A 17,486-nucleotide genomic window follows, 5' to 3' on the forward strand; every position below is an offset into this window, starting at 1 on the left:
GTGTGCACCGAAACACGGGTGTGACGGCACCCTTACATCCTGTGGGTGTTACCAAAACAAATTCCGTTAACAAAATCCATAGCAAAATAAACTCCTAAGCCAAACAAAATCACGTGTGACGTGGTGTGGCCTGCAGTCCCCACCTGTGTGATCACTCATTTTGATCTCTGCGGGTTGTTCTGGCTGTTTCACGAGACAAGCAGCTTTGGATGGCGGTCTCCTGATGGAACAGGAGGCAGAGGAAAGCCCCGCGGTGGTGACGCCCTCAGCCTGCCGCTGCTGAGGGCCTGCACCCTGGGTGACCAGCTCCCCCCAGAGCCCTGCGCTGTGCACCTCCGGGTATGTGCTTCCCTGTTCTCGCCCAACTTCTCTTGCCTCTCCCAAGTGTTCTCTTTCTCCTGGCCACCTCCATCAGGGGCTAAGAGCAGAGCAGTGAGGCCCTGTCCCAGCACCCCCTCCAGCGCCTCCACTGGGAGTGTTGCCCCTGGAGTCTGCAGCACGGCTCCCTGGAGCCCGGGACCCCTCTCCACAGGAGCATCGCCGTGACAGCGGCAGGTGTTGGCTCTCCCAACAACCAGCACCTGTTGCTGTGGGCTCCTGGGAGTTCAACTGTGAGCACCCACTGTCCTGATTCAGAGATGGACAAACCACACCTCACGGCAGCTTTGTATGTACTGGGGGCCTCCCACGAAGCCCAAGCCAGAGCTCCTTCCCCGAGGACTGAGGCTCTACCCTCCCCCTGGCTGAGGTCAGCCATCGCCCCCTCTGGTCCCCATCACTAACCTACCCTCTGGGCTTTCCCAGTGGAGAGCAGGGTGCTGCCCTCATCCTGCAAGCTGAGACCCAGGCCAGGAGCCCCTCCATCTGCCCCTGTGGGCGGAGTCTCTCCCCTGCCTGGGTCTGTTCCGCTTGGGTGCGCAGAGCTTTTCAGGTACACAGCTTTCCAGGAAGCTGTGAAGCCAGGTGGACTGCACACAAGAGTCGGGGAGCCATCTGTCCACTGCAACAGAAATCTGGAGTCTAGGGGACCCTCTGCTTCCTCTGAGGCCTGGAGCCAAGCCTTGTGCCCGCAGGGAGGGTGGGCTGAGGAGAGCCTGCGGGCTGGGAGCCCAGTGAGGGGTCAGAGAGCCTCAGGCAGGAGCTGGTTGCCCTTCTCCTGAGACTTATTGGCAGAGAGGAGAAAACGGCAGTCCAGCGAAAATCTGGAGAGCGACCTGGCAACGCCTAGAAACGCTGAGGATTCAGACAAGAGGCAACTGCAGAAGGAAATGCCTATGACGCCGTTTACGTAGACCTGAAAATCACAAAACCATGTTCTGATATGAGAATGCGCCTTTAAACATCACATTTATGTCGAGGTTATAAGAACCGGAATGAAAAGCACGCACACTCTGGGAACATCACATGCTGTGTGGTGAAAGCCCCCATCAAACTGCCAACTCCGGAAGAAAAGAGTGCGGAAAACCAAGGAGATTTCCCTCTTGCTGCTCTGCTAAACGAAGGAAACGTGACAAGTCTTCACAGTCGACATTCCCGCACGTTCAGTGTATTTGTAAAGTCTCTCACTCCAAGCAGAAGAGCCCAGAGGAGACGGAAGCCGGAGCAGAGCGCCCGCCCCTCCGCGGGGCCGGCTCCAGGACACCCTCCGCGGCCCCGGAAGAGGAACCGGGGAGCCCGGGCCGCGCGGGCCCCGCCCCCCGGCCCCGCCATTGGCAGGAGCAGCGCCGGGCCCCGCTCTGATTGGCGGCGTTGCGATCCCTGATTTGCATAGACCCGGATCGGGCTGGCGGGCCGGGGCTCGGCGGCGGAGGCGCCGGTCTGCAGCAGCGCCCGGGACACCTGCGCGGCGGGGCGGACGTCCTGGGGGCTCGCCCTGGAGCCGACGGGTCCCTCCGCCTCGGCGCGCCCCACCCCGCGTCGGCGCCCCCCCATCCAGACGCGGCGCCCGGGTGAGCCTGCAGAGCGGCGCGCAACCTGCCTTCGCGGATCCAAGCATCTGGGCGAGGGGCGGCCGGCCACAGCCACACAGAGGGACATCTGCCTGCAGAGCAAACGTGGGGGCGCCGGCCAGGCTGGGCGGGTGGCCGCCTCCGACGCGTGTCCCGGTCCGTGCGCTCCGCACCTGAGCCGGGGCTGGGCTCGCGCCCGACCTGCGCGCCCGCCCCCGCAGCCCCTCCTGCCCGGCAGGCGCTCCGTCTGGTTGCTTTAAGCCAGTGGATTCAGACAACTTCCAGGTATTAAGAGTGAAAAAAGACTCAATAAAGAGCCCCTTAGCCAAGTCTTTATTGTTTACCAAAAAGCAGTTTTGCCAACAAAAACCCCAGCTGCCCCCCTACTTGTGACAAAATCATTCCCCAGGACCGTGGCCAGGAGGAAGCAGATCAGAGTTCTTCCCACCGGCTGCATTTTCTAGACAGGTTATCAAATACAGTTTATTCAGAAAACAAGACAATGTTTTAAGAACCTAACTCCCAAACACTGAAAGAGCCCATAGGCTGAGCAGAATACAGCCTCTGCTGAGAACCGCCAGTAGGGACAGGCTCCGAGGGAGGGCCCACCCGGCCACCCGGCCACCCGGCCACCCGGAGAGGGCTGTGGGCCAGCGCTCCCTCCCCTCCCTCGGAACTGATGGGGGTGGCCCGCGCCTCTTCCCGGGCTGCCTGCCCAGCCCGCCGGGCAGTCCTGGTCGCAGCCAGCACGCACTGCCCGGGGAGGCCGAGACCCTGAACCAACATCGGGCTATGATGGCAGCCAGTCCGCCGCCCGCCAGCCCCCACAAGTGCGACCCGTGATCCCAGCAGGATTGAGCACAGCACTCCCCCAACACACACACACACACCCACACCCACACACACACACACCACATACCACACCACACCACACCACACCACACCAGACACACACAACCACACCACACACAACCACACCACACACACACACGACCCGTGATCCCAGCAGGATTCAGCACAGCACTCCCCCAACACACACACACACACACACACACACCACACCAGACCCACACACACACCCACCCACACACACACACACCCACCACATACCACACCACACCACACCAGACACACACAACCACACCACACACACACACACCCACCACATACCACACCACACCACACCAGACACACACAACCACACCACACACACACGACCCGTGATCCCAGCAGGATTGAGCACAGCACTCCCCCAACACACACACACACACACACACACCACACACCACACACCACACCAGACACACACAACCACACCACACACAACCACACCACACACAACCACACCACACCACACCACACCAGACACACACAACCACACCAGACACACACAACCACACCACACACACACACGACCCGTGATCCCAGCAGGATTCAGCACAGCACCTCTGGGCTTGGAACTCCCCCACCACCACACCAGACACACACACACCACACACACACACACCACACAAACAACCTGTGATCACAGCAGGATTCAGCACAGCACCTCTGGGCTTGGAACTCCCCCCCCGCTACACACACACACACATGACCTGTGATCACACACTATTCACAGCACACCTCGGCCTGGGAACTCCCTCCCACACACACACACACCACACACACCCACACACATGACCTGTGATCACGCGGTATGCAGCGCTGTGCCCCTCGGCCGCGGTCTCCGGAAAGCCTGAGCTACTGCGTGTGAGGCCGCTTGGCCACAGGCTCTTCCTCCTGACCCCGCTTCAGCCATCGCTCCAGGAGGCTGGCGCTGCCTCTCTTGGGGGTTACTGGGCTCTTCTGCAGGAACTGGCTGGACCACTGGGGCGCATCTGACTCTGCCTTTTGGGGTGTTTTGGGCTCTTCCTTTTTGGGTGACTTCGTGGCCAGCCACTGCAGCATCTTCTGGCTGCTGGCACTCACCTTGAGCTCCTAGGAGAAAGCAGCAGCAGCTCAGACCCCCAGCTCGAGCTCCCGGTAAAGTGGGGAAGAGGCGCTGCGTGAGGGACCGACCTGGGCACGAGGAGGGGAGCAGGGTGGGTTCCCAGGGCCGGAAGGGAGAGGGGGCAGCTCGTGGTGGGCGAGACCGGCCACAGAAGATAGCGGGCAGGCTCTCCAAACCGGGGCAGAGGAGGAAGCAAGCGCAGGAGAAAGAGCGTCACTCGGCCTGAGAAGGCCGTGCAGGGAGCAAGCTGGAGGGCGAGCACCCCTCAGACAGAGGCTGGGCGAGAGGGGCCTGCTGCCCCCTGCGCCCGAGCCCAGCACAGGATGCCAGCTCTCCAGAGCGCGAATTCTGCAGAGAAGACGGTGGCAAACGTGGGGGCGGGTCTGGTGCAAAATGAGTATCTATAGTTGCATTTTTTGAGAGACAGGTAACGAAAAGCGCTACCAGGGATACAAGGCTTTGAGAGAACCGAGAGAAAAAGGCTGATGCTGACTGCGAGTGTGAAAACGTAAGAGGCTTTGAGGGAGACAGGGCGGGGGCCGTGGTTCCAGCTGTCCCCGTCCTCTGGCCCCCGAGGAGCAGCTGCCGCCCCCACGCCTCACCCCAGGTGTCGGCGGGGCCAACTGCTGCTCTGGGGCTTATCACCCAGGCCTCTTGTCTGTCCACCTTCCTTTCAAAATACAGCCCCGCGATCCCCGCCAACCCTAAAGCCTGTGCTCCTCACAGGAACGCTCTCCAGTCTCCTGAAGGAGAACGAGGACTGAAATCCCCCCATCCTGGAGCTGGGAAAGCAGAGAAAACAGACGGAAACACATCTCCCATTCGGGTGGCAAGAGACGGTTCTGGTCAGGGCCCCTCTGTCCTTTTCACAGTCACCCTCCAGAGGAGGAGTGCTCAAAGGGGGCTTATCAGACCCACCCGAGCAGCCTCGTGAAGTCACAGAAGGCCCGGCCCAGCCTGAACACGGACAGGCACGCACCGGGCCGACCCGCAGCCCGCTCTGAGGGTCACACCCTGGGCCGCCTTGCTGTGCACAGGGGGACGAACTGTGGGTGCTTTGGATTCAGTGTCTGGCGGTAAAGGTCCCAGGGTGCACTGAGAGGCCCCTCGCAGCAGGCGGAGCTTGGCAGGGACAGTGGGCGTCCGGGCCCTACCTTTCCGGCCAGCAGGTGGAGCGGGAACAGACACTCGGGAGTGTTGTTCCAGGAGCTGTTCACCACGGACGAGACCGGGTGGAAGGCGATGTTCTCCGTGGGGCCGATCAACTTCAGAGCTTCCTGAGCTGAGACCTCACCAAAGTCCAGCCACTTAGAGACCGCCTCCTCGCCATCCAGTATGGCAGGCATCCTGGGGGGTGAGCGCAAGACAGGGGTCGGGGGCACCGGGGGGAGTCTAGTCAGCTGAGGCACAGGCTACCCCCCTCTCCACGCCTGCACCCTGCACGCTGCCCCGTGCCCCCGGGAACAACAGGGCACGGAGCTCAGCACAGGAGAGCCAGCTCAGAGTGTGGTGGCGAAGACCGTGCCCGGTGCTGCAAGTGGGTGCCCTCCTGTGCAAACGCTGCAGACTGGCGACCTTTACGGCGCCCCGGCCTAGACTCCAAGGGGAAACAAAGCCTGGAAAACCTGTCTGTCATGAAGACCCCAGCCTTCCCACCCACGGCAGGCTTATGTAAGGAAGAGCTATTTATAAAACTGTGACCGAAATGGCTCAGAAAAGTGAAGAGGCCTCCCCAGACGACTCCTGGTACCCACAAGACGTTAGGAAAAGAGCTCTTGGTTAGCTTCCAATTTTATGCTCTAGGCCAGTGCAAAGCATGTACACACTTTATTGGGGGATGGTATGGTTGAATTTAGGAGAGAAATGCATGAATGTTACTTTTAATAATTATTGTTGCTTCAACAAATTAAACACATACTTGCTTTACTATTTTATTTTTTGGCTGCACCACACAGCTTGTAGGATCTCAGTTTCTCAGGGATCAAATTTAGGCCCTCAGCAGTGGCGGCATGGAGTCCTAACCGCCGGCCTGCCAGGGAATCTTCCCAGGATATACTTTTAAGCAGTATTTTTAACCCTCTGCCATCTGGATTTACAATGGATGGCACCTTTGCACTGAATCACAACTTCATTGGCAATACTTGGCAGCAGTTTACTTTTCTTAACTGTATAACACAGTGGAACAGAATCTTAGATTTGATGAAATAGGACTTTATTTTAAGGTGAATTAGCAAGACTAGAACTATTATATCCCAGGAAAGCATCATTTCAGACAGAATGCTTAGGACAAAGGGGTTAAAATAGATAACCTAATATGTGCCATACTGGATTCTTCTCAGCAAAACATCATAAAATTACCCCTGAGGGCACTGAGACCTGGCAAAAATCCTGAAATCATCACACAAGTATGTCAGTTCTGCTAATGCTTGTTTTTAAAATGAAAACTTATTCCAGTGGGATTGGCTATTAGACAGCAATTCAAGCATAATGCAAATTTTGCATTTGCTTATACACTGTTTCATCTGTGAGGAAACCCAATGTGAACACAGAACGCGTCACGCTGCTGAGCTGAACCTTGCAAGGGCACGAAGCCTGCGCCTCAGACGCTGCTGGCCGCCTCGGCTCAGCGCACGGTCTCCTCCAAAGTGGCGGTCTGCTCTCACTTTGCCCTTGTAAACGCTTCTGTTCAAAAACCTGCTCGTATAACACCTCAAACACGTCTAAGCTTCCTGGCTCAGACATTCTAAGCAGTGCACGAAAACGGAAAACGTGTAAGTCTTGGGGAGAAGGGTGAAATAATAATAAACCATCTTGAAAGCCAGACTTCCCAGGTGGCTCAGTGGTAAAGAATCCACCTGCCAGTGCAGGAAACGTAGGTTTGATCCCTGGGCTGGGAAGATCCCCTGGAGAAGGAAACGGCAGCCCACTCGGTACTCTTGCCTGGGAAATCCCATGGACACAGGAGCCTGGCGGGTTACAGTCCACAGAGTCGCAAAGAGCTGGACACAACTGACAGACTAAACGACGCTCCTGAAAGCAGGGAGAGAGCATGTGGTATCTCCTGGGCAACAGATACACAGGACCCACAGCAGTGAGGGGGCTGGAGAAAGGAATACCCACGGCCAGGACAGGTGCCAGCAGCGTGGAGAGGCGCACCGACCAGGCTCGAAGGGACAGACGCGGCGGGAAGGTTTCTCAGTATGCCGATAAAGCCAAACAGTGAGAAAAAGGGGGCCTTTCCCACAAAGAGAACGCGCTGTCTGTACACAAAGAGCTTGGCGGCGGGGGGCGCCTCTCAGGCCTCTGACGGCGGTCTGCGCGGCTCCAGGCGGGGGGCTGAAGCTAACTGGGGGAGGCGGCCCATCGCCTCAGTTCGGTTCTGATTAAATATGCATCTACTCTGAAGGCCAGCCTTGAAGGAACAGTTCAAAAGCAGAAGAACACACCCCAGGATTTAAGACCGGAAAAGACAATCACTCCATCACCTTCCTCCCACCACGCCACAGTAAGTCGCAAACTGCGACTCCTCCAGCACAAGCTGACCTCAGGCCTTTCTGAGGTGTGGCGCCATATTCACTGTAGCTTCTTGGTACTTCTTAACCACAGAATGCGCGCATCTGTAGTACGGGTTGTATTAGATTCCTGTTATTTTTTTAACTGGGTCACTGACAAAATGTTTAAGTGTTGTCCCCTTATTCCCACTTTTCTGTAAGTTCTCTGGATTTCACTGTGCAGTTTTGCATAGCGTGGCAACTTCCAGGAACGGGTGTCATGTTAGCCTCACGCAGACTGTACCTGTATCGTGTGAATCAGGCTTCGTTTCCGACTCTCTAAATCTGCGCATGCAGAAACTCTGAATGCCAAAAGCTGCTTGTTTAAACCGAAAGACGACACCCCCGCCCCGAGCCCCTCTGAACGCAGGCGCGGGGCGTGCGGCTTGCCTGTTGTGGATGTCGCTCAGGACTCTGCAGGAGTCCACGGTGATGATGCTGTACGAGTAGAGACCGTCTCCGCCCGCCGGCGGCTCCCAGCAGTCAAAGATCCCGGCCATGGTCAGCGGCCTCCAGTTGTCCCAGACTTTCTCCCAGTCCTCGGGGCTGGACACAGCGCCCACCTGCTCGGACTGGAAGCAAACCCACGGCAGGTCAGGCAGTCCGCGGCCGCCCTCCCCTGCAGGCGACACCACGGCCGTCATCTCAGCACGGAGGCCCTGGACCCGCCGTCAGAGGACCGAGGCTTGGTGGCAGAGCCTCCCCGAGGCAGTAGATTGATGGCCCCGGAATGCTTTCAGCATACGGTCTAACACCTCCCGTGGGCACTCAGGCCTTCCGGGGTCTGGAGCCTCACTACAGCTTTCACGCCCAAGGGGAACGTGTGACCCGCCCAGCTGTCTGTAAACAAAGCCTTCAGGTCGGGGAAGTAACTTTCCTCTTCCTGCCCGAAAGGTCTTTTCTGCCCGAGCTCAACGTGCTAACTCCCACCTGCCTTCAAGATTCAGTTCCCAGCTTCCAAAGGCTGGAGAGTCGCCTCCAGCCTTCCCCTTGACAAGAACAGGTAGAGACTCTCCATAACCGTAACTTTCCTTAAACTCATCAGAGAACGCAGGTCATAGGGCAGCCACTTAGCCTCAACTGTAAAGCAAAGACGGGGTCATCCAAAGGGAGAGGAGACCCTACTGCGGGCTTCCCAGTGGTGACAGGAGGCACACGAGGCCTCCTTTACGCCGCAGCTAAGCGTTCAGATAAAACAGTCATCCAGCTGCTCTCTGCAGAGCGCAGGCTTGCCCGAGAGGGCTGCAGGCGTCCGCACCAGCCTCCGCGGGTGCTCACGAGACAGACAGGGCCCGGGACAGAGGAAGACTCCCTGCCCGGCGTGTCCAGGTGCTCGGGGACAGCAAGAAGCCTCACTCCACCCTTCTCCTCCAAGTGGCACAAAGCTTAAGGAGCCAGGGGAGAAGGGATAAAGCCCCTCACTCCTAAGAGTCAAGGGAAGCCCTGCTAAGGCTGCAAAAGGGCCACAGGAACAGCTCTCTGCTCCCCTGGGGAGCAGCAGGCTCACCGAGAAAGCTCGAGAGCTGGGGCCACAGTTCCGCTTAAGACGAGGCTGAACCGGGACAGCAGACAGCGCTCTGCAGCCTCTGTGGACGAGCAGGCCCCGGGTGACGGGCAGCAGCGGGTGCCTGGGGAGAGCGTCCTGAGGGCTTCAAAGCGTGGGGAGCAGGGCTCTTGAGGAAAACCCTCCGGAAAACCAACCCTCACCCTGAACACAGGGCAACACCAGACAAACAGCTGAAGCGTCTGGTGTGCGACGAAACCCAAGTCCAGGCCAGCTCCCGGCAAGACCAACGGAGCCTAAGGGCAGACACACGTGTCCACGTCCAGCGACAAATATGAGCCGTCTCAGTCTCTCTCCTACCTCCTGTGTCTGGCAACCAGTGAAAAAAAATCTAAGATACACAAAATAGCCAGATGGCCAAGGAACTAAGATACACAGAGATCAACAGGACCAGACTCGGGAGTGAATAAGAAGCAAGAGCGAACTTGAAAACAGATCAGTAAAAACGGCCCTGACTGAGACGCAGGGAAAAGAACGAAGTTTATGAAACACCTGGGAGCTTGGGACAGCGTCACACCAGTCACACGTGTGTAACGAGACTCCCAGAAAGAAGAAATAATGGGACAGAAGGGAAATCTGAATAGACAGTTTATGGCTGAGAATTCAGAAAAAAACAGGAAAGACACCCAACCGAACGTCCGAAAAGCCCGAGAGCCAGACAGAGGACGCGCCGCCGCCGCCGCTACCTGCTCGGTCCTGATCTGCGGGAAGTAGATGAAGTAGGGCTGCCGATGGTTTGAGGCCTGCCGTCGCTGCCACTCGTAGAACCCGTCCGCCAAGACGACACACCGTCTCCCCTTGACCAGAGGCACCTGGGGGAAAGCACGGGCGACCTCAGGGCGGCAGCTCCTCTGCAGGTCGCGTTTCATAGGCATGAAGGCGCCCGTGCACAGGTGTTGGGAAGATTAAATAACGTGCCTAAGAGGAAACAGGCGCTGTGGAGCCAGTCTCCAAAGCTGGCCGCCCCCACAGCGAGCCCCACCCAGCAGGATTCACATGCGATGAGGTGCCCTCCCTCAGTGACCTCAGGCTGGCTCGGTGAAAACCAAGGAACACAGCAGAGGTGATGCTTGGGACTTCCGAGGAAGGGCCATAAAGCCCCGCGGCTGTGCCCACTCCCTGGAGGGTGGGCAAGATGCCGCGTGCGATGCCTGACTGCCCACCCTCACGAGACACGTGGGCAGGCCTCCCACTGTCCCCGCATCCCGGCTGAGGGCGGGACACGTGGGTTAGAAGCCACCTGGACCACCAGCTGTCCTGCGACGCGAGCGCTACCCAAGAATCTCTGGTTGGGCACCACGTGTCCAGCTGGGCCCGGCAGCCCACGGTTGAGTGGGAGGAAAAGCCCCGCTCCGTCCACCGGGGCACGGAGAACAGCACTCTACAGCGCCGAGCGGGGCACAGCCTGGAGCTGCTTCGCAGGCGCCCAAGGCGCCGCAGCTCTGCCCGAGCGCCCGCCGGCACGCGTGCCTTCTCCCACCTTGAAGGACCGCTTCTCCATGATGGTGTCGCTGCGGCAGTTGCTGGTGTTGATCTGCAGCTTGGCAGGGTCCTCTTCCCTGAACCAGAAGGGGACCAAGCCCCAACGCATGGGCGCAATGATCCGCTCGGACGGGTCGGCGTCCTGCCACGAGAAAGGGTGCGGTGCAGCAAGGAGACGGGAGGGGCCCGCGGACGTTACGGAGGGCTGGCGGCACGCCACGTGGAGGAGGGCATGGCCAGCCCCTCCGGCGCTCTCGCCTGGAGAGCCCCGGGGACAGAGGGGCCTGGCGGGCCACAGCCCAAGGGGTCGCGAGAGTCGGACACGCCTGAGCGGCCTGCCCACCACCACCGCCAGTGCCGAAACACAGAGGCGGCGGCTGTGGACAGGGAGAGCTCCTGCCAGCAGTTCTGAAGACTTCTTTCTCACGACGTGCGTGGCTGGCGCTCTCAGGCAGCCGTGCTTATCAGGACGGTGACATTCTGCCCGGGGGGTGGGGGGTACAGAGAGGTTCAGCTCCTTAAGCTGGGAGTCAGTGCCGGCCACAGGAGAGACAGGCTCTGAGGCCCTGCACCTCACGTGGCCCAGCTCTGACAAGGCACACACGACAGGCATCCCACGGAAGGTCCGTGCGAAGACGGGGACACACCGAAGACGTGCCCCATGCCTTGTGAGGCCACACAGACGCTGAGCAACACGGAGCAAGGCGATGCCACGGGCTACGGCCCTGTACGTGGTGCCACAGGCGTGCTGGGAAAGTTCAGCGGACAGTGATCTGTGAGAGGGGGCCAAGCGGTCAGCTCCTTGGGAGGGGCAGAAGGGGGATCGGGTGAGGGGGTTCTCGGATTGGACCCCAAAAGAAGAACAGGACTGGGACAGAGAAGAGATGGGAGGAGGGACCATAGGGGAAATCAGAGGCCGCGCCAAGAATGGGCAGGAAGTGGTTTCGCGCAGCAAGCATATAGCAAGCCTAGGATGCTATTTTTAGGAGGCCCGTTCACAGGGCTGGCCCTCAAGCAGCATGTGAGAGCTTGGCTTTTGAGAGCGCCCCTCTTCCCCTAACTGACTGGGATGGCATCCTATGCCCGCTTCAGGCAGGAAACAGGTTCTTGCTGAGCACCAGCTTTCCTTCTGGGCGTCTGGGAGGCTGCTGCGTGCTGGGCAGAGCGCCCACGTGACCAGCCCCAGCAAACCTGGGGCCTGTGTCTAACGGGTCTCTCTGGGCAGAAACGCTGCACACGAGTTACTACCTCTTTCACTGCTGGAGAAAGAACTTGCTCGGTGTGTCCCCTGCCAGGGAGGGAGAGCAGATTGTAAAGAAGCCTGGGCATGAGCTTCTCCAGATCTCTACTTGCTTCTCTTCCCCTGCTGACCCGACTGTGTATCCCTTCACCGTAATAAACCGTAGCCACGTTACATGCTGCCTTCTAACCAACCTCCAAATGCGAGGGTAGTCTTGGGGCCCCCGCCCTGAACGTACGGTTGCTAAACTTTTCTGGGGTACCTGGCCCCCTGAGAATTTGACGAGACCGACAGATTGAAACGCACACACTATTCTCTCGGTACACACGCTGGGCTGGCACAGGCTGAGCAGCGCGTGCGTGCTGGGCTCTGCTGCAGTGGAACGGTGGGTCTGGTGAGAGAGGGGAGAGGCCTCTACAGCAGATGCGCGCAGACTTCTCTCTGGAAGGCTGAATACTAAGTCTTGCCGACTCTGCAGATGCCACGGTCTCTGGCGCGTTAATAACCACTATGACAGGGGCAGAGCAGCCACAGGCAGCAGGTAAACAGGTGCTGCTGCCCCAGAAAACTCCATGCAGGGAAATGACCAGAGGACCCTGGCTTTCTGCCTCCTGAGACCCTAGACTCCAGGGAAGAGACAAACCGTACCTGCAAGGCCTTGCCCTAATTCCTCACAGGTGAACGAAACAAAAAGGTGTTCTGAGTCACCAGAATGAAATCCACAGAGAGATGCTTCCTGCGTCGAATGAGCATGTGGAGCTAAAACTGAGGAGATGGCGGCCTGGCAGAGGAACAAGCAGGCTCTCCTGCGATGGGCCAGACAGTGGGCATCTGTGGCTTTCTGAGAAAAAAGCTTTCTGCTCTTGCCTGGAGAACCCCAGGGACGGGGGAGCCTGGCGGGCTGCTGTCTATGGGGTTGCACAGAGTCGGACATGACTGAAGCGCCTTAGCAACAGCGGCAGCAGAGCCCATACAGTCTCTGCTGCCGCTCAGCTCAACTCTGGCACCCCTGGCACGTCAGAGCAGCCGGGAGCAAGTGAGCGTGGCTGCCTTCTAATAGAGCTGTCTTATAAACTCAGCGCACAGGACTTGATCGGAAGACCATGGTTTGCTGAGCTCTGGAATAAAGGCAACAATAAGGTCTGGTTAGACGTGTGGCAGGGAGTAGGCACACGCGTGGTAGTTTAATATTTTTCGAGGTTATGACTAAAAAGAATCTGCAAAATCTACATAAAGGTGACTGGTGAAGCCATGAGGATAAAATTTCTTAGAGAGTAAATCAACCATGGGATGAACCTGCGGGAGGTGGTGGGGGGGAGGGGGTGGAGAAAAAGGAAAAAAGAGAAATGAGAGGAAAGTGCAGTCCAAGAAAGAGTATCTAGAAAGGATGGCAGGATGGAAAGAGCTGAGAGCAAGGCGCTCCAAGAGCACAGGAAATCATCTAATAGGATCGTAGGAGGCTTTCCCTTTTTGTTCCAAGCTAATGCATCACTGACTCCATGGACATGTGTTTCAGCAAACTGCAGGAGCTGGTGATGGACAGGGAGGCCTGGCATGCTGCGGTCCATGGGGTCGCAAAGAGTCGGACACGACTGAGCGACTGAACTGAACTGAATGCCCCAACTGTGCTCTTCACAAGATCCCGTCTCATTTCTTTCAAAACCTTGCCTGTATTAACGAGCCAACCCCTCCCCCACACACCACAGAGGCCATGCTTGTCCCACATGCAGTCAGCTTTCGCAAAGTCACTGCGAACAGCAAGTCAGGGAAACCCAAGAGCTGCTCGGGGGAAATACAGAGTTAGGTGGCCAGGAGCCTGTAGTGATGTTTTCATTAACTGGTCCGTATACAACCGTGCCTTCTCTCTATTTCTGTGCACCATATTTAGTATTATGTGTTAGACTTTATTTAACATATATTGTTGGTTCATTAATTTTGAACTCATGACCAAGTCACAGTAACTCATGCCTGAGTGAAGCGTCTGACACACGATGTTCTCTGTAAGGCATGTTACCTCCTTCTTGCTTTTAGGAATCCTCGCCTGCACTTTACCACTACGCCTGGAGACAATTTTAAACAGTGAGATCGCCGGCAAAAAGCACAGAAATGCAAAAAAACCCAGCAATAAACAGACCTCAAGAAAGACATTTGTTTATAGTATAAAAGCCGAAACGAGAAGGTGGAGCTTTGATCTCAGCTGGGAATGTGTATTTGGGAGGCATATTTCACCACTCTATGTCCACAAGGGACTCGAAAGCAACATGAGTATTATTTTGGGGGGTTCCAAAGTAGGCCAGTGATGTTGCTAAACAGTCTACAATGCAGACAGGTCAGCTTCCACAACAAACATTTCACTCAGGGTGTCAGCAGTGCCGAGGCTGGGAAACCGTCCTCTTAGAAATTCCACGCATCGCCTTTTAACTTGAGTCGTTCACTCGACAACTGTAAACCAAACCCAGGTAAGGGGCTGCCCCACGGGGGGACATGATGAATAGAAAGTACTTCTAAGCCAAAATGCTGAGAATACTGCTCAGTATTACTCATCTTCTCCTCTGCCCTCTCGGACCTGTGATCAGAACAGCTGGTAGCACTGGGGTTGGACAGGAAGAAGGGGAAGTAGGGTGCAAATCGGCGGTTTCAAATGCAAATATTACAATCTGAACAGCGCCGGTCTTTGATGATGTGGATTAACAAGCTGAAATGATTCTATTTGGCTTTACGATTCCACAATTTTTCATTTTCACATAAACGAACACTATTTATCAAAATCAGGAAATCTAGTGATCTTTATAAAATTTATGAGAGGTGACGTCAAAACACGACATCAGGAAATGCGCAGCACTCACAGGGGAGGAGGGCTGTGTGTGCTCCGGAGCCCCACCGTCCCATTCCTGGTTCCAGGAAGCATCACCGGAGCGGAAGGGTGGACTGGGCCTTCGTACCAGCTGCCCCTCACCAACTGGGCAACCTGGGACCCCTCACAGTCTTTCTGCACTTGTCTTCACACCTGTTAAGTTTGCTTCCAGCTAACATTCATTCGATAATGACATGGTACAAAGAGAACCGTGGCTAAACACTGAGACGCCACATACAGTCGGTCCTTGTCTACAGACTATGCTTTCTTCTGAAATGTTTTATTTTTTCCTTTCCCAGTCAAGGTTTCCCATAGTATTTATTTTGATTTTCTGCTCATTAAAAAGGTTTTTTAGTTTCAACAGGGAAGTATGCCCCGACTAAAAATGGCTCGAGTAACTATTTCATGTAAATGGCTTCACTCAACCAAAAAAATCAGTTATCTCGTATGTTGATTTCAAAATATGATCTTCCTAACGTAAAGATGAACCTGTTGACTACCACATAAGCACAACACTTCTGAAGAGCACGCAACAGGGACTTCCCTGGGGGTCCAGTGGCTAAGACTCTGTGCTTCCACTACCGGGGGCGCAGGCTCAGTCCCTGGTCACTGAACACTTTCCCTACATGCTGCACGCTGGGGCCTAAAATGTGAAAAAGAAAAAAGTGAGCAACAGGGGTTCAGGCAGCTTCATGAAGTGTCTCCTGCGTTAGGGACCAAACTGAAGAAGGAAACAAGCAGGACTTTAAAACATATCAAAGATATTCAAAATATCTAAGACATGGAGAAACTATCACTCTCCGGAGTGAAGCACTTTTACTACACTGCACGCATACAGACACTCCCCCCTCTCTCTCAGGACATAAAGCAAGGAAGCAAAACATTATAAATCGCTGACCGCTCCAGCACTACAGATGTAGATTCTAGAAACACAAGAAAGCAATGGAACTCTGGAATACCAGACCAAACACCTCTGTTCCTAGCTTCAGTTAGAGATAAAACAGGCAGAAAGGGTAGAAGCTTCCGCGTTCAAGAAACATCAGAGGCGTTGTAGGCTAGTGTTAGCGCTGCCCTAAGCCTAGAGAATCTGATAAGCGGGACTCCTCAGGGGCATAGCGATCCCCTTGCTCCTTCTTTTCTTTAAGATCCCTAAACGACCCAGATCAGGCCGGCGCTCACCTTCTCCAGGTGCAGCCGGGACAGCAGCACCGGGCTGCTGGACCGCGGGCTCTTGTTGTACGAGGGGCAGTACCGGTCGGCGTCCCTCCACTCCGGGAGCCGCTGGTGGCCCTGCCGGTCCCGGTAGGCGCAGGCCCGGGCCAGGACCTCCTTGGGCAGGTGGCAGGACGTCCGGCCGCACATCCTCGGCGCCCCCACCGCGGGCCCTGCGCGCGGGGACGGAAGGAGTCGGACTCGGGCCTCGCCCCACGCGGCCCGCCTCTCCCCAGCCCCGGCCCCGGCCCGCGCGCCCGGCTCCCGGGGACGCCGCCCGCCTCGCGTTCCGGCCCGGCCCGTCGACAGAAGGGAGCCCGCTCCGCCTGGGCCGCCTCCCGCCCAGCCGCGCCGCCGCCCCCAGCCCCGCTCCGCCCGCTCCAGGACCGCTGACCCTGAGAGCCGAGCGCCGCCGCCGCCCGCGCCCGCCGCGACTCACCCGCAGCTCACCCGTCGCTCTCGCGCGCCCGCGCCTGGCCCCGCCCCCAGCGCCCGCCCGGCCCCGCCCCCAGCGCCCGCCCGGCCCCGCCCCCAGCGCCCGCCCGGCCCCGCCCCCAGCGCCCGCCCGGCCCCGCCCCCAGCACCGCCCGGCCCCGCCCCAGCGCCGCCCGGCCCCGCCCCAGCACCGCCCGGCCCCGCCCCAGCACCGCCCGGCCCCGCCCCAGCGCCGCCCGGCCCCGCCCCAGCACCGCCCGGCCCCGCCCCGTGACAGGCTTCGCCCCAGCGCCGCCCGGCCCCGCCCCAGCACCGCCCGGCCCCGCCCCAGCGCCGCCCGGCCCCGCCCCCAGCACCGCCCGGCCCCGCCCCAGCGCCGCCCGGCCCCGCCCCAGCGCCGCATGGCCCCGCCCCAGCGCCCGCCCGGCCCCGCCCCCAGCGCCCGCCCGGCCCCGCCCCAGCGCCGCCCGGCCCCGCCCCAGCGCCCGCCCGGCCCCGCCCCCAGCGCCCGCCCGGCCCCGCCCCCAGCACCGCCCGGCCCCGCCCCAGCGCCGCCCGGCCCCGCCCCAGCGCCGCCCGGCCCCGCCCCAGCGCCGCCCGGCCCCGCCCCGTGACAGGCTTCGCCCCAGCGCCGCCTGGCCCCGCCCCAGCGCCGCCTGGCCCCGCCCCAGCGCCGCCTGGCCCCGCCCCAGCGCCGCCTGGCCCCGCCCCAGCGCCGCCTGGCCCCGCCCCGTGACAGGCTTCGCCCCGCGCGCGCCGGCGGCTCCTCCCGGCCCGCGCTGCGCCCAGGGACTCCCTGGGAACGTGGCTCTCCTGAAAGCGCCCGACAAGGAGACAGTCTCGGGGTCCACGTCCTCCGTGTTGGCCGTGCCCCTGCGGGGTGAACTGCCTGCATGGCTAACCTCGGGGAGGGGCCGGGAAGGGCCCGAATCACGGGTCACTCACACTTCAGTGGGCACCGGAATACTTTGCAAGGCCTCCACCTTTACCCCCACCCCAAATACCAGTCTTTAACGGTCGACGCCAAGGTTTTTAAAAATAGGCAAAACACATGTATTGGCAAAACCACCACACCTGGGTTTAAAAGCCCAGCTGCGGAAACCAGGGCCTTCCGCTCTGCAGGGCTGTTCCTGGAGCCACAGGAGTGCACCCCCACCTCAGACCTTGCACTCGGCCCACCCAGACCCCCAGACCTCACCCATCTCCTAC

General features: G+C 58.6%; 1 protein-coding gene across 2 annotated transcripts; it reads right to left on the reverse strand.

The window, feature by feature from the left end:
• Positions 1-3,307: 3,307 nt before the first annotated feature.
• On the reverse strand, positions 3,308-16,295 carry HMCES (5-hydroxymethylcytosine binding, ES cell specific). 2 transcript variants are annotated; one of them, XM_052642756.1, is made up of 7 exons: positions 16,282-16,295; positions 15,810-16,015; positions 10,535-10,678; positions 9,741-9,866; positions 7,881-8,062; positions 5,094-5,286; positions 3,308-3,926 (listed from the first exon to the last, which is right to left on the reverse strand). In XM_052642756.1, exons 2-7 carry the CDS (start codon positions 15,990-15,992, stop codon positions 3,690-3,692), a joined length of 1,065 nt encoding a protein of 354 aa, XP_052498716.1. In that variant the 5' UTR covers positions 15,993-16,015; positions 16,282-16,295; the 3' UTR covers positions 3,308-3,689. The 2 variants fall into 2 exon arrangements, with proteins under 2 accessions (XP_052498716.1, XP_052498710.1); XM_052642750.1 differs by lacking the exon at positions 16,282-16,295 and adding an exon at positions 16,237-16,255.
• Between the last annotated feature and the right edge of the window lie 1,191 nt (positions 16,296-17,486).

The sequence above is a fragment of the Budorcas taxicolor genome, chromosome 1 (genome assembly GCF_023091745.1).
Source record: "Budorcas taxicolor isolate Tak-1 chromosome 1, Takin1.1, whole genome shotgun sequence".
Taxonomy (NCBI): domain Eukaryota; kingdom Metazoa; phylum Chordata; class Mammalia; order Artiodactyla; family Bovidae; genus Budorcas; species Budorcas taxicolor.